At 65.6% G+C, this 25,236-nt stretch overlaps 1 protein-coding gene across 2 annotated transcripts in view; it reads left to right on the top strand.

Annotated features, from left to right (window-relative positions):
- TANGO6 (transport and golgi organization 6 homolog) overlaps positions 1-24,625 on the top strand; it is a 43,570-nt gene extending 18,945 nt beyond the window's left edge. For both annotated transcript variants that reach the window (XM_068955910.1, XM_068955909.1), the window contains exons 12-17: positions 3,413-3,964; positions 4,207-4,264; positions 9,694-9,840; positions 17,338-17,489; positions 20,168-20,281; positions 24,257-24,625. In XM_068955910.1, the coding sequence (XP_068812011.1) occupies positions 3,413-3,964; positions 4,207-4,264; positions 9,694-9,840; positions 17,338-17,489; positions 20,168-20,281; positions 24,257-24,433 (1,200 nt within the window). In that variant the 3' untranslated portion in view covers positions 24,434-24,625. The remainder of the gene's footprint in view (positions 1-3,412; positions 3,965-4,206; positions 4,265-9,693; positions 9,841-17,337; positions 17,490-20,167; positions 20,282-24,256) is intronic.
- The last annotated feature ends 611 nt before the right edge of the window (positions 24,626-25,236 follow it).

The following is a 25,236-nucleotide window of genomic DNA, read 5'->3' as shown; positions in this document are numbered from 1 at the left end:
GTTCCTGGCAGGGCTGTAACGAAGGACCTGCTGATAGGAGGGTTGGGCTCCCTGGCTCCTGCTCTTTATGGTTCCCGTTATCTCTTTCGGAAGTGCTTGCAAGTCTACACACATTTCTGCACTGCTTTGGATCCCACTGGCATTCCTGAGTCTGTTCCTCCAAATTGTTTTGTTTATTTAACCAAGGTCTCTTTATAATGCCGTGTGTTTCTAATAGTAAAGCTATCAGACAGAAAATCTGCATGCTTTCAACAAGGAAAAAAACTTGATGAGGTGTAGACTTGTTGAGGTATTGTTCTTTGGCTCAGTTCTGTGAAGTGGTGAGAATCTCTGCTGGCATCTTGCAGGGGCACGGGAGGAAATCTTCTTACAGCCTGCCTGCCGCCCCTGGGGTCGGCCGAAAACTTCCCTTTGTGGTAGTGGGATCTGCTAATATTCACAAGATGGGGGGTTCTCGATGCCTCGCTGCTCAGAGGAGGACGTGTATCCGGTCACCTCTGTGTGCCAGCAGCCTCAGTGACCTGGGGATGGTGCTGCCTCTGACATAAGTGCTTAAATGAAGAAAGTGGCATATAAAAGCTCTGTAGATCTGTGCTCACAAGTCACAAAATGTTGGTTAATTCATTTCCAGTCCAAACTCTGCTTCTGAGAAGGCACTGCCAGGGCAGCACAGTCACATGTAGTGTCTTTGAAGAGTCCGTCTTCGTGGGCTGCATCGCATAAGTGCAGTGAACTTCTCTGAGTAGGTTTTACCATTCCTGAAAATCCTTTATAGAAAAGGTACATTGCTCAGTTACACAACGTCAGTTAAACTGATATTGGAGAGCGATAATATGTACTTGCCGGTACTCTGAAATCACTTGAGCTTGTAGTTAATGTCACTTTGCAGGCGGTTGCTTCATCCCTAGATTTACCCAAAGGAGAATTCAACTGTTAACGGGAAAAAAAATAGTTTATTGTGTGTTAGTTGCTAAATTCCTAACATTAGGAAAAGAAACATTACTTAGTTGGAGAGAACACTGTCTCAGTGTGGCGTGTTCACAAATGGGGGAGGAAAAGGCAGTGGCCTACAGTTAAAGCAGGGGAAACTGCCAGTTCTCACAGTTCTCTTGTAATTAGTGGCCGTAATGTAGCAGTTGGTGTGCACAGAAAGGAAGGTACAAGGTCCCTCCATCCAGCCCCAGTCTTGTGCATTGCCTGGGCTTGTTATTTAATGTTGCCTTTTTTGCTTGCAGGCCTGGGGTTAAACTGACTGCTAAATGCAGGGCTGGCAAGGGGTTTTGCCCAGGGCTGAAGAGCTGGGGCTGGGGCTGGGCATTCCTGCGGGGCTGATGTCTTTCCCCTCCCCAAGAGAGCTTCCAGCACCAAAAGCCCCCGTGCTCCCTTTAGCCGGGCTATAAAGCCAGCGAGGTCCGGAGAACCGAGAGCAGGAGCTGGCTGTCATTCCTGCTGCTTTCTCCTCCCTTGGTCCCTGGGCAGGAGCAGCGGTGTGCTCGAAAGCTGCTCCACGCTCCCGCTTATTTTAATGGGCCCCCTCCCAGGTGAGATCCTGTTCACACTTCTGCTGTTAATGGAGGCAACTTAACTTGGCCAGGCAAATTGAATGAAAAAGGTTTCCAAGGGCAGCTGGTGCTTGACAGCAGCAGGAGTGGCTGGAAAGCTGTTTGATTTGGAATGGCCAAGTGTTTTTCACATAATCACGCAAAAGCTCTCTTGAAATCTCTGGTAAAGCATCACTTTTCAGGGCTTGTTGGCCCAGATTTTGCTCCCAGGATTAAATGCTAAATCCGTTTCAGGGCAGGAACTTAGTCTGCCCTCAGGTTGTACATCCTACCAGGAAAGTCCTTCATGGATCACTGCGTTTGGTGCCGTTTTCCCTTGCACCTTCTCCCTCTGGGCTGGTCCCATCACGGCGGCTGCTATAGCAAGAAGCAGAAACGATGGCTCTTCTTCAGCTCCACGGGAAAGCCGGGGAATCTCTTACAGCTTGGAAGCACTGTTGCTGCAATACAAGCATGTCGCTGCGGGAGACAAGAGCCATCAATGAAGCATGAGGCTGCTTCCAGGCGCCGGGGGGGAAGCCAAGCATTTAGTATTAGTCTTCTGGTGTGCCAGCACGGGGTTGTGCAGGGAACTGATCCAGAGGATTTTTTTTTGTCCAGGTTACTGTTCATGCAGTTACCCCGCGAGGGTCACCGTGTGGCCGTACAGACTTTCTGCCAGCACAGTCAGGGGCAGCACGGGGTGGGAGTGAGCAGGGAGCGTTGGCTGCCGGAGCATTCCTCCGCCTGCCCCAGGCCGCCGTGCACCCTCTGCTTGGTCAGCTAAGGGCACACGGCTGCTTTCACCTGTTAAGAGGGAGTCAGGCGTGAGACTGGCACCCGCTGACGCCGGGCAGAAGCTCATTGCAGCGTTGGCTTCGGCGCCAGCGGGCCTGGGGAAGCCCAAGACGCTCTGTGCGCTGCCCCGTGGAGACTGGGAGGGCATTTCCCTCTCACGAGGAACAACAAATAGTCTCTACCCCTGCCAAAAATACGAAAACAGGGATTAGTGTTAGGGCCAAGAGGCATCTTCTGTGTCTTTGAGAAGTGCTTGTGTCTCCGGGGAGGCGCAGCGTCTCGGGGGGTGCTGACGGAGAGGGACGGTCGGCCCTGGCGCAGGGCGGCGAAATGTCCTCGGGAGCTCGTGTGGCTCTTGGCTGCCTGCCTTGCCCGCTTGCCTGCCCGTCTGCTCCTTCCTGCTTGCTTCTGTGACACACTGTCCTAAATCTAGAGAACTGCCACGTTACTTTTGTAGCGCGCAAAGCATTTTTTCCCAAAAGAAGCGTCTGCGCTGTTTGAGCTCTTTACAATGAGGCTATTGAGGCGATAGCCCGTAGTGGGGAGGGAGGTCACTGTAACTGATATGTCTGCTGCCAACCCAGCGCTTCACTTTGAAAGTAGCATTTAGCTGGAGCAGTTCACCATGAAATGTGCTGTTTCCCTGTTTGCGCTCACCCCTGAGCTGTGCTGCGGGGTGGAAGATGAGACGTCTCTGGTGGCCAGATCTGTGGGAGTGACAGCACTGGCTGTAAGCGTTCTCCGCAGATGCTGAGCTTCGTGTGCTCCTGTGATTCACAGCATCAGAAATGCCAGATCTGGGTTCCCAGCACTTTGGCTCTAAACTAGTCGCGAAAGCCCCATGTACGTGTAACTGCTCCTTTGCAGCTAGGCGCACACCCTCAGCTTCGCATCAACGCTGTACACTTACCTGCGCTAAAGTTTCTTAACCGATTTAACCCCAGTGTACAGTATCTCCTGCCCCTGGGTCTCCCCGTGCTGAAGGCGCAGGGCAGCGCCCACAGGAGCAGATCCGAGCGGGAGCGCGTCTCCCTTTGCGGTCCCGGCAGCGCCGCTTCTCTCCTTCCTTCCAGCTGAAATCGAGCGACTTTGCTGTGCTGAAGCAGCTGCTGCCCGTGCTGGAGGAGGTCTCCTCCAGCCACCCCGAGCCCCTCATCCGGGAGCTGGCCGCGGACCTGCGCATCGCCATCTGCACCCACGGGGCCTTCTCCGCCGGCACGGTGGGCTCCGCGGCCGAGCGCCTGCTGGGGAGGAAGCCGGGGCCGAGCAGGACGAGCCAGGAGAGCCTCGCGGGCGCCGCTGACGGAGCCCCGAGCCCGGGCGCTGGGGCTGGCGGGAGGCCGCCGCGGCCCGGCCGAGGCTCGGGCCCCGCGAGCAGCGGCCCGTCGGCTCGCTCGGCTCCTGGCGAGACGGGCGAAGAGCAGAGTGTGCGCAGAGAGCCCCGTGCTGCCGGTCCGGCGCCAGCCGAGCCCTCTGACAGCCCGGCTCCCGCTCAGCTCCAGGAGCTCCTTTTATCCGCCTACGACCCCCAGGTCCCCGTTCGGGCGGCGGCTTTGCGCAGTCTTTGCAGCCTGATAAAGCAGCGGGATCCGGAGGGGCTTCGGATGCAAGAGAAACTCCTGCAGGTAACTGAGCCGAGGTCGGTCCCTTCCCCTGTGACGCGGGTGCGGGGTCCTGCTCCGCCGCGCGCCCACGGCAGAATTTGGGTCCTGCCGTGCTCGTGACTTGCCCGGCCCAGAAAGCAACGAGCTGCGCTCCGGCGGTGGGTGAGGGACAGACGGCGCCTGCGGCGGGGCCAGGCTACCGCTGCGCGCTGCAGTCGTCGTTTCAGGCTGCTAATAGTGCGCTGGTCTCTCCGTCCTTACAGGTTTTCCTAGAAAACTTGCAGCACGAGGACTCGTTTGTGTACCTTTCTGCCATTCAAGGTGAGCGATGCTTGGCCTGGGGGCATGGTGGCTGCGGGGCGCTGTTCAGTGACAGCGCTTTGTACAAGACAGTGTTACTGTGCGAAATGCTTCGCAGAGTAAGAGCAAAGAAGAGCAGAGGCCCGGGCAGCTGCGCGGCGGGGAGCGGCGGGCTGCGGCCCTGCAGCTGGCCGAGCTCCCCCTGCCCTCGGGGAGCGCCTCCTCGCGCCTGCCGATGCCGAGGCGGCGCTGCGGCCGGGCGTTTAACGCTCCTGCGGCGCCCTTTCTGGGACGGGCTCCTCCAGCGCCGTGTCGCGGGCAGGTCGCCCCGCGCTCGGACGCAGCCGGTCAAACGTCTGAGCCGTCTGCGGTGGTGGCGTGGTGACCGTCCGGCACCGGCAGGCGGAGGAGCTTTCTGCGATGGGGCAAACGTGGCCTCGGGAGATTTTTGGGCTGTGGGGACCTGCCCAAGGGCTGCTCACGATCTCTTGCCGTACGCGCGTGCCTGGTTTACAGCCGAAGCAGCTCTTGCGCTCGGCTGAGGTAGGAGGTTGAATCCTCTCAGCTGCGAAGGGGCCGGGAAGGGGTGGACGAGCCCTGGTGCTCCCCGCTCTCCCCTTGGCCGGGCGGCCCAGGAACGGGTCTTGGCGAGGGAAGTTCTGGGAAGCGTGTGCGTGGCCCCTGCTGCGGCTCCCGCTCTCTTCGGGAAGCCGTTTCCCGGATGACACCTGGTTGGAAGGGAGGTTCCTCGACGTCTAGATGTCTGCGCCGACAAATTTTAACGTGGCGGAGCCCGCGCCTCTGCTGCCTGCCGGGGCGCGACGCGGGCCCGGCCGCGCGTGGTTCCTGCGCGCCGAGCTAGCGCTCCAGCCTCGGTTCCTCGGGCGGTGCTGCGGCCGGGCCGGCGGCCCGGTGGCTTTTCTCGCCCTCCAGTACCGCCTGTGCCCGAGGACTGCAGAGCCGAGGCAGGAGAGCGTCCCCGCGTGCGGGGCTGCCTGCGTCCCCGCAGTTCGGACGGTGCCTCCGGTCAGCTCTAGCGACTTTGCTCCTCGGTCCTGAAGCTGGCGAGTTTTGCCTCCTAGGCTTTGTCTAGACTGGAGCTTTAGTTTTGCTTACTCAAGTGGTAATTAGTTAAGTTAAATTACTCTCTGCCTTAACTACTAATGTGCGCAGACCGCACGTGCGTGTTGCAGGTGGAGGTGGCGGCGCAGAGGCGAGGGTGCGGCGTTCGGGCTCGCCGCCCGGGGCGTCCCCTGGCCGGCGGACGCCCCGCTGCCGGTCGCGCTCCTCGGTGCCGCCTCTGCGCCGGTGCCGTGGCACGCCGGGAGCGCGCGGCTGCCCCCGGCCGCACCGAAGCCCGCGTGAGCAGCCGTCTCTAACCCTGCTGTCGCGGGACGCCCGCGCCGGGGGAGAGGAGACGTGTCCTGCTTCGCGAGCCGTCGCTGGAGCAGGGCTGGGGACGCTCCCCCAAGGCACCGAGTGAAGCTTGCTGGCCCGGGGCTCTGCCCTCGGCCCGGCCCGTGGCGGGCTTGGAGGCTGCGGTACCTCCCGCTCCGCGGGTTGAAGGTGTCCCCTGCTCCTCTGCCGACGTCTCCTTCGCCTCCCCGTTGGGGCCGGGTCGCTCTGGGCTCGGGAGCCGGGTCAGAGGCGTTTCGGCCTTCCTTCCCCTCCCTGGGGGAGGCAGCGGCAGCTGAGCAGGGACAGCTACGAGTTAGATGTCCAATTTTGTCCGCTGCCAAACGTCCTCGCGTGCCTCTTGCCGATGCCCAGGACGCGTCGTTCAGCAGGACAGAGAGCGAAGCGGAGACCTGCCAGGAGATGGGAGCAGCTTCGCCTCCGACCAGGGAAGCGCCAGCGGCGGGGAAGGCCGCCGCTCCTGGCGCCGATGCCCAGGTGGGTTGGCAGGCGGCGGGGGCGCGGGCTCGGGCGCCGCTGAGCGGCCCCTCCGCGGCGGGTGGCAGGGCTGCCGGCCGCGCGTCCGGCGTGCCGCGCTCCCGCGGCGGCTCTCGCTGGCCGTGGAGACGTCGGCGATGGTGGGACGCTGTGAAAGAGCTGCAGCGTGAGGCCTTTCTGCGGAGCGGCCCCGCTCTCTCGCCTCCTCGCTCCCCTGTTAGTCCGGCCCTGGAGGGTTGACTGGTGTCAAAGAAACACCCCCTTCTACCTCCTGCCCTCCAAAAGACTCTTTTTGGAAGATGCTCTAGTTCGCTGGTCTGTTCTCATTGGGGTCGCGTTGGCAGAACCCGGCAGGGGAAAATGAGGAAGGAGAGATGGGGGCCGTATGCGGGGGTCGTGCTGCAGCCCCCGAGGGTGGCCGAACGGCCCTGAATGGGGAGTTTCCGTCTGTTAGGTGGGAGCCAGGCTGGCCCTTGGCCTTCGCGGGGGAGCCGGGAGCCGTAACGCCAAGAGGGCGCGAGCTGGCCGTCCGCGTGAGCTCTCCTTCGGTGCGGCTCCGTGGCCGCCCCGTCCGGCAGCGCCTCGCTCCCGCAGGGATCACGGAGGCGACCGGGGCGGCGGGAGGAGGAGACGGCCGTCAGCGGGGGAAAGCGGTGGCCTGGCGAAAGAGCAGGGGCGCCCGGCGCTCGCTGGCGGCGCGGCGGCGCGCCAGGCCCGGGGCCGCGGAGGTGGCTGGGGGCACCGAGTTCTGCCGGCTCGCCTGGCTTCCCGGGAAGCCTTTCGCAGCCTTCCTGCTTCGGCATGTCGAGATCCCTCCAGCCTGCGTTTCCGGGCCCCCGCACCAAGGTGACTGGAGCGATTTGCATGCAGGTGCATCCTGGCGCCCCGCGGGCGTCTTGCGCAAGAGCGGAGGTCGTTCGGGAGGGAGCCGCGGCCGCGACCCGAAGCGTAGGCGCAGTCGGTGGGGAACGGCCGGCTCCCGCGCGAGCCCCTGGCGAGGCGGCGGCGGCCGGGGAACTGGGTTGCCTGGGGGCTGAGTCACCGGGCGTGCGGCGTGCCCGGGCCGAGCGCGGCCGCGGGGCGAGGCGAGGGCCGCCGGCTGCTTCGCGGGAAGGGCTTTCGTGCCGGCGGCGTCGGCGCCGTGGCAGCGCGAGCCGCCCGCGGCCGCACGCTCGGGCCCCTCGAAGCCCGGCTCGCCTGACCTCCCGCTTGCTCAGTAGACGCTCGGCGGGTGAACGTTAACGAGCGCTAATCGGTGGGCGCCTGCTGCCAGCTGCTAGACGGTTGGTCTTTCCAAGCGGCCTCGGCGGCGATGCCGCGCTGGGCTGCCTTGGCGCCGGGGCTTTGCTCGGGGCTCTACAGGGCCTCTCGGGACCGCCGAGGGCGCCGGTCCCGGCAGCGCGGGGCCACGGCAGCCGGTGCTGCGCTGCCTGCTGCAGCCCAGCGGCCGGTGGCTCAGCGCCGGCGCGAAGGCGGAGCAGAGCAGGCAGGAGCTGGGGCTGGGGCAGGAGCCGGGGCTGGGCCGGGGGGGGGGGGGGTGCCACAGAGCCCCCTCCTGAAAGCTGCTGGTCCAAAACAGACAGTAGATGGGGAAACCCAGCGAGTCAAGGCGGACGGGCTGCCCTTCGTGCGACTGCGGGGTTCCCGCTGGTTTTGGAGCGCTGTCCAGCCACGGGTGTCTTGATTTCCTAAGCGTGGCCCCGTGCCCTTTGCTGCAACGCTTAACCCTGTTTCCTGGCAGTCGCTGTGTTGCTTTGTAATGAATTTTGGGTCCTTGCCTTTTCCTTCATGCAATTCCAGTGTTTTGCTTGTTCCCTCCCGCCTCGTGTTGGAGTCACAGTCCTGGCGTTGTCCGTGGAGCGCAGGCCAGGCCAGCCCGGGGCCCGGCGCGGGCAGGGGCAGCGGCAGCGGTGTTGGCTGGCCGCGGCCGGCGGGACGTGCACTCGCCAGCGCCGCGCCGTGCCCGGCCCGTGCCACCGAGCCCCGAGAAGGGCTGCGGAGCAGATGCCGTCCGGCCCAGCATCACCACCTCCACCTCTGCGCTGAGACCTGCGACTCTGTGTGATGGCTCCGGGATGCAAAAGGCCCACATTTCCCGTCTCCTTGGTTAGGGTTTCTGTGGTGCGAGAGGCTGGCGAGCAGATGAACTCCCAGCGGTACCGTCTGCGGGATCGCAGCATCCCTGAGCCGCTTGTGCGTTTTTGCAGCAGGGCTTGTCCGTTCGTTGTGAAGCTGGAGGCTGGCAGTCGGGACTGTGATGCTCCGGGTGCCTCGCTCTGGGAGAGCGTTGTTTGAGGATTGCTTAAGGAAAAGGCAGCGCAGAGGGGCTGAACATAGCCGGTGGGCTGGGTAGGAGGGCTCCTCTGTGCCCTGGTCTCCAGCTGACCCCACTGGGCAGCAGATGGGGACCTCCCGTGTCCCCGGCCCACAGCGGGCACTGACTAAATGCTGCTCTTCCTCTTTCCAGCCTGTTTTCAGCAGCATCCCTTCCTTCCTCTTACCGCTCCCCAGTCCTCTTGCCCCGTTGCGTTGTTCTGGTCCGGCCTCGCGCTAGCGTTTCCCCGCTCTGCGGAGGAGGCGAGCACCGTGCTCGGAGGGGACGACGGCAGCGTGTCTCCTGCCGAGGCCGGCAGTAGTGGCCCGGTGCAGATGCCGCCGGAGCCCTGCTGCCTTGCCAGCCGCGAGACCGACGCGGATCGCGTGGTACCTCGTGCGCAGCCCTGGTGCAGAGGGACAGGGGCCGTCGGGGGGGTCCCTGCAAACACGCCGACGTGCGGCTGAGATACCAGTGCCTGCAAAGGCTATTAAAATCCCCCAAACCGTCAACCGACATTGCCTTGTGCAAATAACGGAGGCTTTTCCCACAACCTGCCCCTCCTAATCACTGGAAGATCTCCATCTCTGTGCTGCCTCCCTGAGCCCTGGAGCGTGTCCGCCGCTGCCCTGAAGCAGTAGGTGGGAGATGTGTGGCTGACAGCTACATCCGCTGCACAAAGGCTCGGGGAGCAACCTGGGCGCTTAACGATCGCCGGGAGCGATTGCCGGCGACGGCACGCTCCACTGGGAGCCGGGCCCCTTTACAGCGTCCGTCAGTCATTAACAGAGCTGGGGGGGGGGGTGCATTTTGCAGTCGTGAGACCAGTTTTCCCACCCCAGCCAGCTCTGCAGCTTCGCGTGCGACTGCCTGGGGGGCTGGATCCTGGGAGTGCTTTCTTGGTGTAGGAAGTAAAGTGGTGGCTTTGGGCTACGGCGGGATGGGAGCTGTGTTGCCGAAAGGGCCTGACTGTACTTGGGGGTGAAGCAGAGGGAGGCAGGGCCCTTTGAAGCAGAGCGAAACGCAGCAGGAATAAAGGCAATAAGCTAGAAAACTCCCCAAGACTTGTTTTCTGCACACGGGCAGGTTCTCGAGGTTTAGATGCAACAGCAGGGCTCTCTGCTCTTCTGCCATGCCCATCCTTGCCTTATTCCCACTTTTGTTCAGCAAGCATGGCTGGTACGTGCCATCCCTGCCATCTGTATGAGGTTGACGCGTATTTTCCTTTCGCTCTGACCTCCAGGTGTTGCCCTGCTGTCCAACGAGTACCCGGAGCAAATCCTGCCGGCGCTGCTGGCTCGGTACGGGAGCGCCGCGCAGGGCACGGCGGAGGCCGCGGCCACCAGGATGAAGCTGGGGGAAGTGCTGATGCGCGTGACCCGGGCGCTGGGTGAGTGAGCGGCTGCGGCGTGCGTCTCGCAGGGCCCGGCCCGCGGCTCCCGCGCGGGCACCGTGGCGCTCAGGGGCTCGCCTCAGAAGCGAGCAGAGCAGCAGGCGTTCACTGCTCCCTGCTTTCCGATCTGTGGGGGTTAAAGCGTGCTGGGTTTGCTTTGTGCTGGTGGGACTGAGCACGCTGGAGCAGCTCCTCGCTCCCCTGGCTACGGCTCCCTCTGCTTCGAAGACAGAGGCCAGCTGAAGCCCAGGCTCTCCTGGGCTGCGGGCTCCTGTTCTGCCTGTTGAGGAAGGATGTCATTAGGGAGCACGATCAGATGCAATCAATCCCATATGCTTGGACCCACCGTGGCCAGGGTGAAGGTGGAGGGAAAATTCTCCCCTGCCTTCGTGACGTGCGAGCAGCACTGCGCGTGGTGGTGCCCTGGCTGGCAGCCCGCGCTCGGTGGGCCCAGGAAGCATCCCTGAGAGCAGCAGTGTGTTGCCAGGGGCCTGCATGCCTTGCACAAGGGTCCGCGATTCTTTGGAAAACCCCAGTCATCTGCACACTGGAAAGACTGTGGATGACCGCTACCAGCCTTTCCAGTTCAGCCCTGCCCGTGGAGGGAAGCGGTCGCAGAGCAGTGATCCCTGTCCCTCCTGCCGCCCACGAGTGTCGCAACGTGTCTCGGCGTAGCCGGGCGGCAAGGTCCTGCGGGCAGAGGAAGCCCGGTGCCCTACGCCGCAGCCACCCTGCCGTTAACGTCCACAGAGCGCTCCAGTTTGAGAGGATGCTGGGAAGTGCCTGGACACGCAGGGCCAGAGGACGAAAGTTGGACAAGGCCTTTCCGGCAGCAGCTGTTGGGACTTGTCTTCAGGCGCGTTGCATTTCTCCCCCCGCAGAGGTGAAGCTGAACGGGGCGAGTGCCGGGAGCCTGGCGCGTGAGAGGCAGGAAGGACGGAAGCGAGCCTTCCCTGCTGGCCCTGGCATCTGGCTGGGAGGCGCCGGTGGCTGGCTGCTCCCGAGGCAGGGCCAAGCTCGCTCCGTGCACGGCCCTGGGAAGGGCCCGGGTGCCGGTGGTGCAGGGTGCTCCAGTGGTCCAGGATCTGCTCTGCTCCTGCAGGCTGCAGAGCAGCTGATCTTCCCCAGCGTGTGCGTGTACACTCACACTCACACTTACTCCCTTGGGGCTTCAAGGTTTTTCTCACTCGGACCTCAGTGCAGAAAAGCGTAGCTAGCACTTACGCCAAAAGAAGGCTGTCCCCCAGCTCTGCATTCGGCCCGTTCCTGCTCGGTGCGCTGACCCTCCTGGCTGTGGTCTCTGCTCGCGGGAGACCCTGGTCTGCTGCAGCTTCAGGCTGCCCTTTCCTCTCGGGGCACCAGGTCTTGGAGGGTGGCAAGGTGCGACTTGCCCAGCCTTTGCACAGAGACATGCAGTCTGTTTTTGACCGTGACGGTCATATCCCAAGAATACGGCCGCCTTTCCCTGGGCACAGCAAACGCGAGGGAACACAGCACAGCGTTCTGCGTGTCTGATGTGGGTGGTGGTCGCTGCACCCCCGAGCCCACTCCCTGCTTCGCCGCCCGCAGCGGCGCTCAGGAGTTACCCACCGCTTTCCGTGCGGCGCAGGCCGCGGTACGAGGCTTTGTTGCGTTGCCCAGCGCTTCTCGGCTGCTCGGGACAGAAACGGCGCAGCGTGTTTGGGCAGGACGGTGACTGTATGCCCTGGAGTCCTACTTCAAAAAAAAGAAAAGAAAGGAAAACCTCCAATTTAGGGAACTGCTCCTGTGTGCTGGATTTGTGTGTGCCCAGAGATGGCCGTGGTCGAGCCGGACGAAGGAGTCCTGCTGCCCGCGCTCGCTGGCCCTGGTGATGCCCCACGGACAGCAGGACCCGGGGAGGTGACAGCAGCTCCGTGCTCCCCGGCTCGATGCCTCGCCAGCTTTTATCGCACTCCAGGCGTATTAAAGTTAACTCCGTGTTAACCACCAGCTGCTCCAGATGGGAAAACTTCTGTGTGCACGTGTCTGCCTGGCACAGAAGATGACTGCAACAGCAGCTCCGGGCTGCTCTGGGAGGAGGACCTGCCTGCGGCCGCGGTCCTGCCTTGCTGGTCGGGGCTCCCCGCGCCGCGGATGCGGCCGTTCGGTCTCCCGCTGTCGCCAGCACGGGCCGGCCTGCGGGTACCTGCGGCGCGAGTGCTTTGATGCCACCCCAGCAGCCGGCTGTTGTTGACCCTTGGAAAGCATGCTGCAGATGCGGTTCAAAGCAATCGCCAGCGCCAGGTGCCGGAGGCGTGCGGGCGGCCCCCCCGCGCCAGCAGCCCCGCTCGGCCTCCCAGCGCTCAGCGTTGCTCCTGAAGCTCCCCCGAGGGGGGCGGTGGATGTGGGTTTTCCCTGACCATGGGCAGCTCCTGCTTTGTTCTGAAGGTTTAAAACTGCATTTTTCCCTTGCAACAACCGTTCCCTGCCCTTGGCTTCTCCTTGCTGCAGATCTCTGCCTGCAGACTGCGCCGCCTGCACAAGACCTCTCGGTTCCCCTGCGCTCTGAGAGCAAACGGTTGGCTCGTGTCGCTCCCCAGGATGTCCTTGCAGGCACGGCTGCCGCAGTGGCTCTTCCCCTGCTTTTGGTAGCATCGGTGAGCTCTGCAGGCGCCCTCGAGCCGGCCTCCCTGTCTTCCCGTGCAGTCGCATAGGCTGCGTCTTCTCTGCACGGGGCAATTGCGTGGTCCTTGCAGGTCAGCAACTGTGTTTCCCCGTGCGGAGCCGGCGGCCCGCACCCTCATGCCTGTCTGGCTGCTGCCCGTCGGCAGGCAGAGGTATGGGGAGGTGACACTGCCCTTCGCGGCCCCCTCGGCCCCCTGGTCCTGGGAGCCCCTCGGGTGACGTGTGGGCGCTGAGCCCTCTGCACGGCCCAAGGGCTGTTTTCTAAAGTCCCGTTGCACCTTCTGGGCTGGGTTTCTGTCTGCAGCTATTCTAACCTCCTTCCAAGCTGCGGGACGAGTCTCTTGGCTCCTAGACGTGAGCAGCAGCTGGCACAGAGCCCTTTCTTTCAAGATAATAACTTAATTGTGCTGCAGTGTGTGTCCGGGCTTTGTCCCGTTCTCTGGTAGTTGGGAACCTTTAAAGATGTTGCGTTTCTCCTCCTCTCGCCTCCCAGAGCCTGGGCTGTGGCGGTGCCTCTCCCCTCGGCCAGGCAGGTGGGAGCTGTATTTGGAGATGTGGACGTCCTAGGACAGGACGTCAGCCAGCGGCCCGGGCTGCGTACGGCAGTGTGAAGAGAAGCGCGTGGAAGCTCGCGTGGGTTACGTGAGCGGAAACGCGTGCGCGTGCCTGGGCTGGGCCCCAGCGCCGCTCTGCTTGCTTTTCCTGCCGCAGGGCTGCGTCGTGCATAACCCAAAGCCCTTGACAAGGGGCAGTCGGGGGGCACGGCCAGGGCTGGGCGCTCCCGCGGGGCGGCTGGGCCTGAGCGAGGGCAGCCGCGGGCTGGCGCTGACCTGGCTCGGCCGTCCCAAGCTGCTGCCCGGCTCTGCAGCCCGAGGCACCAGCCCCGCGCTGGGGGCTCGGGCCGCCTCGCCGGAACGACCGTGGCGGCGGGATGCTGCAGGGCTGCGCTGGCAAGGTGCAGGGCGAACCAGGCTCCACCGGCTCCGCTCCCCCCGAGCACTCCCGAGGCCCTCGCGCCGCCACGTCCTGGCTTGCCTGGGTATTTATAAAACAAATTGCATTAAGCTTTTTTTGTTGCAAAGCTGCAATATTTAAGGCTAAGAAATTATCCGGTGCTTCCAGAAACGCTTTGCTCTGTACAGGAAGGCTGCCATGATTTGGATCTCCGCTGCGGCTCGCGTGTGCCGTGGGACCCCTGCGCCTCTGGCCGTGTCCCTCCGGAGGCGGCTGCCGCCAGCTCCCGCTGCCCCGCTGGAGGGACGATCCCGTGGCCCGCGTGGGAGCCTCTGCTCCCAGGGCTGGGGCAGCAGGGCAGCTGCACGGTTCGACACCAAAGTAGCATGGCAACGTTTGCTCATTAATAGGAGGCAAAGGAGGTGCAAACACGGGTGCAAACGTGCCCCGCTCGAAGGGACCCGCTGCCCGTGCATGCCCACCTCCGGGCTGTTTTGGGGATAGCTGGGCTCCAGGCAGAGGCCGGCAGGGGCAGGTGGGGAAGGGTAGTTCTTCCTCAGACCCAACTGGGGTCTCTCCAGCTTAGAGCTGGGGTGTCCGGGCAGGTCTGGGAGCAGCGCAGGGGAGGCTCGTGCTTCCCGGGCTCCTGCTGCGCCTGGCCGCGGGCTGAGCGGAGGCCGAGGGGCTCCCAGCAGCCCAACGCTCACGCTCCTGGTAAGGACGGAGGTGGCTTAGCGCTAAGCCAAGCGCTGCGGCTTATGTGCCGGGGCGGCAGGAACGCGGGCTCCGGCGTGTGCAGACCAGAAAGCTGCAGTCGCGGCAGGCTGGGGGAAGCGCGGTGCCGCGGCGGCTGCCCTCACAAGCCCCATCAGGACCGGCGCTTGCCGCGGCACGAGGGCGCTTTCCTGCCGCGGTACGTGCTGAGAGCGCCCGGCGCAAAGGGGAGGCTGCGCCGCTCGTTGGGCTCCCGGCCGCCCCGGGACCGTTCCTCCGACTCTTCCGCTGTGAAGATGGAAGAAAAACGAGCTTTGTGATAAAGGTTAAATTGTTATACACCGAGGCTGGAGCAGGAGGCTGGATACCCCATAAAAGTGCAATCATTTGATCGTTATCTGCTGCAGGATGTTGTATAATTGTCCCAAATTTATGGCTGTGAGCTGGTTGACGGCAGGCGGTTGTTAGAGTGAGTGATGTGCCTTGCTGACCTTCCTCCGGGTCCTGCCGGCGTGTCTCCGGAGCTCAGGACGGGCAGCGGGGGCTGCGAGGGGCCGCGAGGCCGCCGGCCGGGCCCGGAAGAGCAGAGCACCCCTTCGCGTCGAGCGGGGCAGAGCTCAGCCTGCGCGGCCGCCCACACCGCGGCTCTGTGGTTCTCCGGCCGCCGCTTGCCCGCGCGCAGGGCTGCGGCGGGACACGCCGGGAGCTGGCGTGCTGCCTGCGGGCCTCGCCGCTGCGCCAGAGACTTGCCCAGCCCTTTTGGCGGGGCATCTCTCTGTTTTGCACGGGGACCTGGTACCGGGTTATTTGCGCAGGAAGGTTGTGTTTCCTGATTTACGCTCTGTGCCTCGTGAAAGAAATTGCCCGCCGTGCTCCAAAGCGAGTGGCAGCCCTTGGATTGGGAAGCGGGGGGAGCAAGAGGAGCGGGAGTAATCCGCTTTACAGGAACAGTGGATTTAGAGAAACGAAACCTGGCTCGCTGCCTTCCTGCTGTGCGACCCGGCCCGTGCCGCGCTGCGTGCCAGCTGCCCGTGCAGGAACGGGTCCGGCACACATCGCGCCTGCGGGGTGGCGCGCAGCCCTGCGGGTCTGCCAGCGTCGCCGTAACAGCGCTTCTGCTTCTGGCACCCGGCAGGAGAGAGCTGAGGACAAGCTGGGATCTGCTCCGGGGCCAAGAGGAGGACAGGAGCGAGCCGCCTCCGTAACCCGACGCTGCTGGGGCCGAGGGAAGGGGAGCGCTGGGGACTGCAGGGCGGCACTGCGCTGCTCCGGAGCCGCCTTCCCACCGGGACAGGGGAGGGAGAAGCTCTTCCTGTCTCCGAGGATCCCCCATGAATTTGCGTCATTCCCATTGCTTTTCATGACAAATGTGTTAAGTCTGCTCCAAGTGTGTCAAGGGAGACATTTCTCAATCAGTACTTGGCTTGTTCCCTGCAAGATAGGTAACTGCTCTGTACTCTTTCTGCGACCGTCCGGCACGAGAGCTGGTGTGCTCTTGGCTTCAGAAGGGAGGTGTCAGGCTTGAACTCTGGAGCGTCTGCCTGGAATCCCGAAGGTGCAAGCCGGGCAGCGCAGAGCCGACCGCGCTCTCGAGCAAGTGTCACTGTCCTTGGCATCGCAGCGGTGCCTTGGGCTCCCGCACTGCGGAGAAACCTCCCTGCCCCATGGCTCAGACGGTCTGTTGGTGATGGAGAAGGTCCGAAGTGTGAAGAAGCAGCAGGACGATCCTACTTGTGCGCCTGCAGCCTTGCCTTTTCTTCACCCAGCTTTTGGCTTTCTCATTAAATCGTTGGTCTCCTTGGCCTCATCCCAGCGCCGCAGGCAGCACAGGGTGAGCAGCTTGGCGCAGCCCTGTCTGCCCACGCTGGGTGCTGCTGGATCTGCCTGACCCTGGTCCTGCCCCAGCAGCAGCTGCGAGCCCGCGCGGGCAGCGGGCTGCAGTCCCTCTCCTGGCTCCTCTGTGCAGCGTGGAGGTTCACACTGCGTCCTCCCATTGCCCTTTTATTTGTACTCCTCCATCCAAGGCCCCACCGCGGTCGTGGACCTTCCTCTTATGTCTCCTCCTGGCCAATCTGCCCACATCTCGTGCCAGAAGGAGAAAGCATGATGCGATCCCACCATCTGCAGGGATTATTACTGTTTCCTTCTCCTGTGGCACTTCTGGGAAGTGCCCACCATCTCCTTGGACAGAGGACAAGGAGTAACAATGTCAGAGGAGTTCATGGAGCTCAGAGGCCACGGGGAGACCAGGGAAAACACTGAGCTCATAGGAGCTCGTAAAGTGCTTATGAGATAACTAGGGCTTTCTTCCCTTCCTTCATCCCATGCGAGTGCCTCTCCACGTTAACCTTTGTCAGAGCAACCCCTGTTATATGGGAACTGTACTTGGAAAAAGATGTCTATACGTTTGGGAGGGTTTATGGCTGTCTTTTCAGCTCCTGCAAGGGGAACGCACCTCCGAGTGTCCTTTTGCATTGGGTAATTGTGCATGCAGGTCACATGCATGTGCGCACACATATACCTAATTATCTGGCTCACACATCCACGGTGTTCGCATGTGCTAATTGGGTGTGGGTTTTGTACAGCTGAATTATCTGAGAATTTGGGCCTTCACGTGTAATTTTTGTTGATCGTTATATTTGTAGTACATCATCTGTTTGAAAGGCCCAACAGTAGACTGAAAGAAAACGTGATGCACGGAACAGACAAAGGCCTTTGCTCTGGGAGGCATAAAATGCAGCTAATCCATCCCGTGGTGCCGGGTGCGCTCGTGGACCTGCGGGGTTGCAGCCGGGAAGCTGAGCCGTTAGGCCGAATATCACAGCGGGGCACCGTTAAGGGTGCGCCTGTGGCTGCAGGCGGGCTGAGCAGCAGCTTGCGGCGCGAGGCAGGGGCAGCGCTGCGGGGGCGCGAGGCCCAGGTGGGCTGCGACGGCGCAGGCACGCTCCCGCAGCCGGCGGCCGGCTCGAGCTGCCGCTGGGAGCCGCGAGGGCCGACCGCCAGCTGGGCTTCCCCTGGCGCACGGGAGCTTGTAAAGGCTGCGGCGGAGCAAGCCCCACCCCGCGGGACGGGGGTTCGGGGAAGTCCTCCCTGGCCACGCGAGCTGCTCCTGGCCTTGCAACCAGCTGCTCCGCGAGCTCGGAGCCGCGCTTTGACCCGCGCCTCTTCTTTGCCTTCCAGGGGACATGGTCTTCAAGCACAGAGACGCGCTGATCCACGCCTTCCTGCGGGGCTCGCGAGACCCGGACAGCTCGCTGCGGGCCAGCAGCCTCTCCAACCTGGGAGAGCTGTGCCAGAGGCTCGGCTTCCAGCTGGGCTCTGTGATCCAGGAGGTATCGTCCCCCTCCCTCGCGATCGCTGTCTGCTGCCGGCGTTGGGATGCCGTGGGGATGAGCCGCGAGCGGCCGCTCGGCCGAGCACCTCCCAGCCCCGCGGGCCGCGGAGCGCGTGCGCAGCCCCGGAGGGGGCCGAGGGCGAGAGCCCTGGCGGGCGGCTGGCCTGGGAGCTCAGGGGCCATCTTTTGTGAACGAGGGCAGTTTGTCATCTCATTGCACGGTCATTAAACGCTCTCACTTCTAGGTGGGTAAAGTAAGATATTTTTTCATAACTTGTCCCAGGAAATGACAGAGAGATATTTGCTGGTGTAAAGTGAAAAGATCATTCGGTCTGAAGCAAACACTCGGGAAAATTTAGCCCCAGGTTGTAGCACTGAAAGCTTTATAAACAGCTAAAAACGCCTGCTGCGATGGGAATTGATAGACGGCCCCAAGGAACCGCAGCAGCATCTGCTCCGCCTGCATCGTTTCGCTGGCGTGGAAGACCGTTAAGGCGTATTTTGCACGTGCCGCGGGCACCTCCTCCCGCTTCCCGGCTCTCCTTTCCGTGGGAGAAGTCGGCGCGGGGTGGCCGAGGGGGTGGCGGGCGGGCGGGCGGCAGCGCTCGCGCTGTCTGGTGGCACCGGGTGCCACGCGGCCGCTGCCGGAGCACGGCGCTGGGGCCGCCCGTCGCGCCGAGCCCGAGGAGCCGGCCGGGAGCAAACAGCTCCAGACCCACGCTGCCCTTGCGCTCGCGCGCAGCTGAAGCGTCGGCTCGGCGCACGCCGCTGCCGGTCCGAGCTGAGCTGCCCAGGGCCGTGCGGGGAGCGGAGCCGGGTCGTAGAGCCGCGCCATGGGGCTGAGCACGCGGGAGGCAGAAGGGGCCCGGGCCGGCGCCGGCTCCGCTGCAGGGCGCGGGTGGAGAAGCGGCACCAAGGCGAGGAGCGCAGCGGTGGTGCTGCCCAGCGGCGTTGGGATAAGAGCGGGGCCAGCAAGGGCTGCGGCGTCGCAGGCTCGCGGGCGGCCCCGGTTTGCAGCTCTGCGCGGCTCGGGGTGGGAGCTGCGACGTGGGGCCGAGCGCTGCCCCGAGGGCTCACGCGTCGCTGGGAGCCGGTCTGCGGCCGGCGCCTGCGGGGTCAGCAGCAGCTGGCGGCGCGGAGGGAGCGCAGGCAGCACGCGGGCCGCCTGTCTGGAAGTGAGTCTTTTAAAAGACGTAGTGAATGTGGGACTTGGGCTGCTTTCCCCCGGTTCCCTTTCGCTGCTGCTCACGCATCAATTGGGTAATGACAGCCCTTGATGAGATGCCAATGCACCACACATGCAGCTATTTCAGGAACGCACTAGCTCTTCTACTTCTCCCTGCTGTCACCGACTCTCTCACTAGGCTCCTTGAACTCTGCCTGTTTTTTAAAAAGCCTTCGGAGACGTCTGCGTAGCTCCAGCCGCCGTGAGCGAGGCGGTCCTCAGCGCGCGGCTCCGGCGGTGGTGGGCAGGCAGGCTGGCCCGAGCCTCCCCAGGGCGCTGCCCTTGGGTAGCAGGGTTTCCGCGCAGGTTTTGAGGGCGCTGCGCGGCGCCCGGGAGCGCTCTGCAGTGCTCTGCTGGGGCTCGCTCGCCCGCCGAGAGGGGCACGTTGGGCTTTGGCCAGAGGCTGGAGCTGCTTCCCTTTCCAGCGGGGTTTTCCCGGGCTGTGACGTTGCAGACCGCTCGAGGAAGTTGCCGTCCTCTGGGTTTCCCTTGCTCCCGAGCCTCCGCGCCCGGGGTCGCGGTCTAGCGCTCAGCACGGGCAGCGCAAGCGCCAGCTGCGGTCGCCCTCAGCGGTAGCGAGGTCGGGGTTTCTGCAGGAGCGACAGCGTCCAAAATCCTCGTGCTACAGAAGGGAACCCCCTCGTTTCAGCGCCCTGCAGCGTCGCAGGGAAAGGCGAGGCTCGGCAGCACAGTAGCCGGCCCGGATCCCGGCTCCGTCCCGCGTGGGGTTGGGGGTTCCCGCGGCAGGTTTGTCAGGTTGGCCTGCAGCTCTCCGAGCTGGAGCGAGCCGAGCTCGGGGCGCCGCTCGCCTCCTGCCACGAGGAACAACCTGGCCTTAACTGCTGGTGGTGAGAGAACTGCCTCGGCGTGCTGCTAATCGCCGCGGAGCTCTGCAGCCGCCCAGCGCGAGCGGGCCCCGAGCAGAGCCCGCCGCGGTCCCCGGACGGCCGGGCACCGTGGGGCGCCGCGTTGGCAGCCAGCGGCAATCCCGGTGCCTGGGTGCCAGAGGCAGCAAGCGGGTGCCCAGCGTGGCCTGCTTTGGGCGGCCTCGTTTCCAAAAGAAGCCGGCCCAGCTCTTGAGGCGCCCTCGGGCTCGGACGCTCTGTCCCCGGGAAAATCGGGGCGCTGCTAGCGAGGAGTCGGACTGCAGGTGCCTCCCGATTACTCGCTGCCAAAGAGAAGCCCCGAAAGCAGGATGGTGCACGTGCCCCTGCCGCGCCGCGCGGCCGCTCTGCCGCAAGGCTCCCCCGCACCCATAGGTGCAACCTGCTGCTGGGTCTCCCCGGGCCACTTTGCACACTGCTTTAGCGAGGGGCTCGTGCAGCGCCGGGTGTCCTGCGCAGCGGCTGCCCGGCCCTCTCCGGGGCCGTGGACGAGTGCCGGCCGCGGGCTGCGCGCGGGGCGCCGAGCGGGGACCTTGCACGTGCTAACGTTCCCGCTTGCCCTCGCAGGTGACCTCTTGTCTGACAGCCATAGCCAAGACCGACCCCGAGGCGGAGGTGCGAAGAGCTGCCGTTCACGTCGTGGTGGTGCTGCTCCGGGGGCTCAGCGAGAAAGCCACCGAGGTGGGTCCCCGCCGTGCTCCCCGCGGCGCTCCTGGCACCGGTGAGCTGCCGCCTTCTCCCGTCGTCTCATCCCTTCCTGTGCAAAGGCAGTTCCTGGGCGTCCCCAGAGCACGGGGCCCGATGCGCTCGCGAGTGGGACATAGCGCCCAGCGGGGTGCGCCTGGATTTGGGTGTCTGTGGCCCTCGGAATCGTCGCCCTTGGGTGGCGAGGAGGCAGCAGAGACCTGGGCACCACTCTCGGGCTCTTAGGATGTGCTTAAGGTGAACTCCCATTTTTAGACAGCTGCCGAGGAAGGTGGTGTTGAACTAGGGGTCTGTTTCCTTGCCAGGATGCCCGGCTAGCTCTTGCACCAACTGCTGTGTGCAAAAAGGTGTTTTGGAGCCCGCTGTTAGCGGCGGCGGTGCCCTCGCTGGCAGGCTCGCCTGCGAGCACCGCGTGCCGCATGGTCTGCGCGCGCCAGCGCTCCGGCGCTGCGCGAGCTGCCGCATGGACGCGGTGGGAAATTAACGGGGCTGTAATCGGCTGAGAAGCCGCAGGCGTTGGTGCCGACCCGGGCTCGCGCGGTGGTGTGCGCTGTGACGGCCGCGGGAGCCCCTGGCAGCCGCCCGTCCTGGCGGGAGGCTCTCTGCAGCTCGGCTGCGTGAGGCGCAGGAGCGGCCGGATCCTCGCCGGCTGCTCCCGGAGCCGCGCGTGCCCTTCTCCCGCCCCGCGGCGGGCTGAGCGCTGCAGGCAGCCGGCGCCTCGGGGCCGGGCAGGATGCGAGGCACAGGCGGAAGGAGCATCCCTATGAGGATGACTTGTGTCCAGGCTAAATGTATTCCTCCGCAGACTGACACGCGCGTTGGGATCCTGGGCCTGGGCACGACCGGGGCAGCCTCCCCGCCTAGCGCTGCCGCCGCTGCAGCTCCCCGGCCGGCCGGCCGGCCGCCTGCTGCCGGCCCTGCTGCTGCGCGAGGCGGCACACGGCAGCAGCAGGCTGCTGCGCTCGCTCCGCTCGTGCCCCCGCAGAGCCGTGAGGAGCGCTGGGCTTCGGGCCCGTTTCGGAGGTGTAGCACCCCGGGGGCTCCCCGCGGCGGGACGTTGCTCGGGCCGGTGCTGCTGGGAGGAGGCTGAGCGCGGAGCGGGAGCCCAGCTGGCCGCCTCGGCCCTTCCTCTGGCGTGGAGGCGCTTTCCTTCGCGTGCTCGGCGCCGCGTGCGCGTCGGCTCTTTGCTGGGTTAACGCATCTGTTTGCAGAAGCAGGAAGGTTTCGGGGGCAGCGGCTGGGATTGCTGCTGGCCTCCCTCGTCCTGGCTCTTCTTTTCCCAAAGTCGAAGCTTCTCCTCCTCTTTTCCTCCCCTGAGCTCGTTGCGTTTCCTCCTGAAAGGAATCCCAACCTGTAGCGCTTTGCTGCGTTTGTGCTTTCCATGCTCACGCTCGTTCCTCCCCGCAGCGGCCGGCTCCTGCCCGCGCTCGGACTCCGCGGGGGCTCTGCGACTTTCCCTTGTGTGCAGCTGCAAAGCCGGCTGCAGACGGGGACACAGTGCGGCACGCAGATGGGGGCACGGTGCGGCACGCAGATGGGGGCACGGCGCGGCACGCTGGCAAAGGTTTTGTTTCTCCTTGTCCGGTCAGAAGCGGTCCCACCGCTGCCGGGATTGCAGGGGAGCCGCCGGGCGGGAGCAGAGCCGTGCTCGCCCCGGCCTCGGCTGCGGCCAGTCGGCTCAGCTGGTGCAGAAACGACTGCGGTGGAGGGAGCGGGCAGCCGGGAGCGCGGCGGTCCTGTCCCCCCGGGGCCCCTGCCTGGCTCTGCGATGGAGGGGAGGTCTGGCACGGCTGGCGCCGGCACGACGTCCACGTGAAAAAGAAAGCGCCGGCTGCAGCGCCGGCAGCAGCGCAGGCGAGCGGGAGCACGAGGCCAGGGCTCGCCGGCGCTTGGTTGCAGCAGAGCAGTGAAATCTCCTTCCCTGTTCCTGTTCCAGCTTCTTACGCCCTTCGCTAACTCCCCGTCCTCCTCCCCAGGGCTTTTCTCTTCGCAGCAGCTGCAGGACTCTGCCCCTGCGGCCGAGCACGCCTGGCGCCTCTCCCCGGGCGCAGCCTCGGCACGGGCCCCGGAGCCGACTCCTGTCCGCCGCCCGCTGCCCGCCGCCGGCCCTCGTCCGCCGCTGGCACCCGACACGGGGCGGTGAGGCTGCAGGCGCGGGGCGCGCTGGCGTTTCCGCCTCGTAGCCTGGATCTGCTCTGCCTCCCCCAAACTGCGGCGCATCCCCCGCTCGTGGCCTAGCCGGCGCCCGCGTCCGTCGGCCCGTGCACCGCGGCGGCGGCGGGCGGCCCGGCGCAGCGCAGCAGCCGGCCCGGCGTCGCCCAGGGCACCGGTCTCGCGTCCCACGCGCTCGACCGCGGCAGCTCGCGCCTCGCTGCCCCTAACCGCAGTGCTCCCTGGCAGAGGGGACGCGGTGGCCTCGCGAGCCTGCCGGGGCAGCGCCAGGCTGTGGAAAGGCGCAAGACGCCCCGCAGGGCCTGATCGTGATCATTTTGGCAGGGAAATGTGCCTGTTTTCCGAGGGCTCCGGGTTCCCGGCTTTCCTCCCTGCTTCCGAGCAACGAGGGCACTGGGGCTGCGTTCCCACGAAGGAAACGGGCTGTTCCCCGCGGGAATCCCCGGAGCGCGGTGCCCTGCGGCGCGGGCGGCCCCAGCTGGGAGCCGCGAGCCCGGCTGCCTCGCTGCCGACGGGAGCCAGGGCTGCTCGGGCGACGGGCGGGCGGCTCCCGCGGGAGCAGGGCAGCAGCGGCTCGGGGAGGAATGAAGAACGGGGGTCCCGCCACGGCTCCTGGCTCCCAAGGGGCGCCCCACGCTGCTGCCGCCCCGGGGCTGCGAGCGCCGGGATGCCGCTCCTGAGCGACGCTCGCCCAGGTCCTGGGGCCGTGGGGTTTCTCCAAAGCTTCGGGGCTACTTCCCGTTCCCCTCCCAGCTTCATGCCCCAGCGCTGCGCTCCGGCACGCACCCGGAGCTGCTCTCCCCACGTCCCCGCACGCACACCCGGAGCTGCTCTCCCCGCGTCCCCGGGATGCACACCCGAAGGTGCTCTCCCCGTGTCCCCGCACGCACACCCGGAGCTGTTCTCCCCACGTCCCCGGTGTGCACACCCAGAGCTCCTCTCCCCACGTCCCCGGCACGCACACCCGGAGCTGCTCTCCCCACGTCCCCGGTGTGCACACCCGGAGCTGCTCTCCCCACGTCCCCGGGATGCACACCCGGAGCTGCTCTCCCCACGTCCCCGCACGCACACCCGGAGCTGCTCTCCCCGCGTCCCCGGGATGCACACCCGGAGCTGCTCTCCCCACGTCCCCGCATGCACACCCGGAGCTGCTCTCCCCGCGTCCCCGGCACGCACACCCGGAGCTGCTCTCCCCACGTCCCCGGTGTGCACACCCGGAGCTGCTCTCCCCACGTCCCCGCACGCACACCCAGAGCTCCTCTCCCCACGTCCCCGGTGTGCACACCCGGAGCTCCTCTCCCCACGTCCCCGGTGTGCACACCCGGAGCTGCTCTCCCCACGTCCCCGGGATGCACACCCGGAGCTGCTCTCCCCACGTCCCCGCATGCACACCCGGAGCTCCTCTCCCCACGTCCCCGGTGTGCACACCCGGAGCTGCTCTCCCCGCGTCTCCGGTGTGCACACCCGGAGCTGCTCTCCCCGTGTCCCCAGCATGCACACATGCCCAGAGCTGGGACGCTCGGGGAGCTGGGTGTTTGGGGGCTGCAGGACGGGAAGAGCCTCCTGCTCTAACTGCGCTGCTGCAAGCGGGGGAAAGCGGGTCCCGGGCTGGCGGGTGCCTCGGGCCGTGCCGGCTGCGGTGGCCGGGCGCCGGCCGAGCCCAGCTCAGCCGCATGGGGTGAATGGGCCCGCTGCTGCCTGCCGGGGTGCACCGCAGGCTCGCTCCTGCTGCCGGCCAGGCGCCCCGGGCTGACCCCGGCCTTTCCGCCCGCTCTGCAGGTGCTCCGGGACGTGCTGCGCGACCTGTACCGGCTGCTGAAGCACGTGGCGACGGCCGAGGCCGACGGCGCCGCCGTGCTGCACGCCCAGCTGGCGCTGGAGGAGCTGGACGCGGCCGTGCGCCGGGCGCTCTTCCCCCCGCAGAGCCTGCAGAAGAGGATCGTGGTGCTGCCCTAGCGGGACGGCGGCGACCCCGCGGACGCCCGCTCGCGGCCTGCCGGGCCGCTCGGCAGTGCCTCTGGGCCGCGCTGGGGCCATGCTGGCCGCCGGCGGCACCGCGGCAGCCCGGGAGCCGGCCGCCGGGCAGCGCCGGGCTCCGCTTGCACGGCCAAGGCCGGATTAAAAAGGAAAACTTCCCCATGGGGGCGCATGTGTGTGTGTGTGTGTGTCGCCTTCTTGGGGGCCGCGTGGGGCCCCCGGCCAGCCCCTGCCCGTGGCCTCCGGCCGCTCTCGCCGGAGCTGCTGCTTTCTGCGGGGGAATCCCGGCATCAGCCCTTGGGCGCAGGAGAGGAGCGCGCCGGGGCCAGCGCCATCCCCGCGCTGCAGGATGGGAGCGAGAGGTGGCCTTGCCGCCGCGTCCCCCCGCAGAGACGCCCCGCGCCCGGGTGCTGCCGGCTCGGCGAGCTGCGCCGTCCTCCCGCCGGGGCCCTTTTCGCCCGAGCCGGCTGCGTTTCCCCGGGGGCCGGAGGGAACCGACCCGGCGTCTCGCAGCCCAGGTCCCGCTGCCGGGTCACCGCCAACGCGAGGGGCCGAGCGCGGGGTCCCGCCGTGGCGAACGCGCCGGCGGGGGGCTGAGCCCCCCCCCCCGCCCAGCACCGAGGGTCTCCGCGGGCGCCCGGGGCAGGCGGCAGTGTCGCGCGCGGCTCCGTCCACGCAGGGCCCCGCTGCGCCGCGCCGCGCGCGCCGGCAGCGCAGTGTCCTTGCGGCGGCGGCTGCGGCTCCCCCCCGCGCGGCCGCCGGCCCCGGTGCCGGCTCCGCTC

Source organism: Struthio camelus, chromosome 10 (assembly GCF_040807025.1).
Source record: "Struthio camelus isolate bStrCam1 chromosome 10, bStrCam1.hap1, whole genome shotgun sequence".
Lineage (NCBI taxonomy): Eukaryota > Metazoa > Chordata > Aves > Struthioniformes > Struthionidae > Struthio > Struthio camelus.
This window is presented reverse-complemented; position numbering and strand designations above follow the sequence as displayed.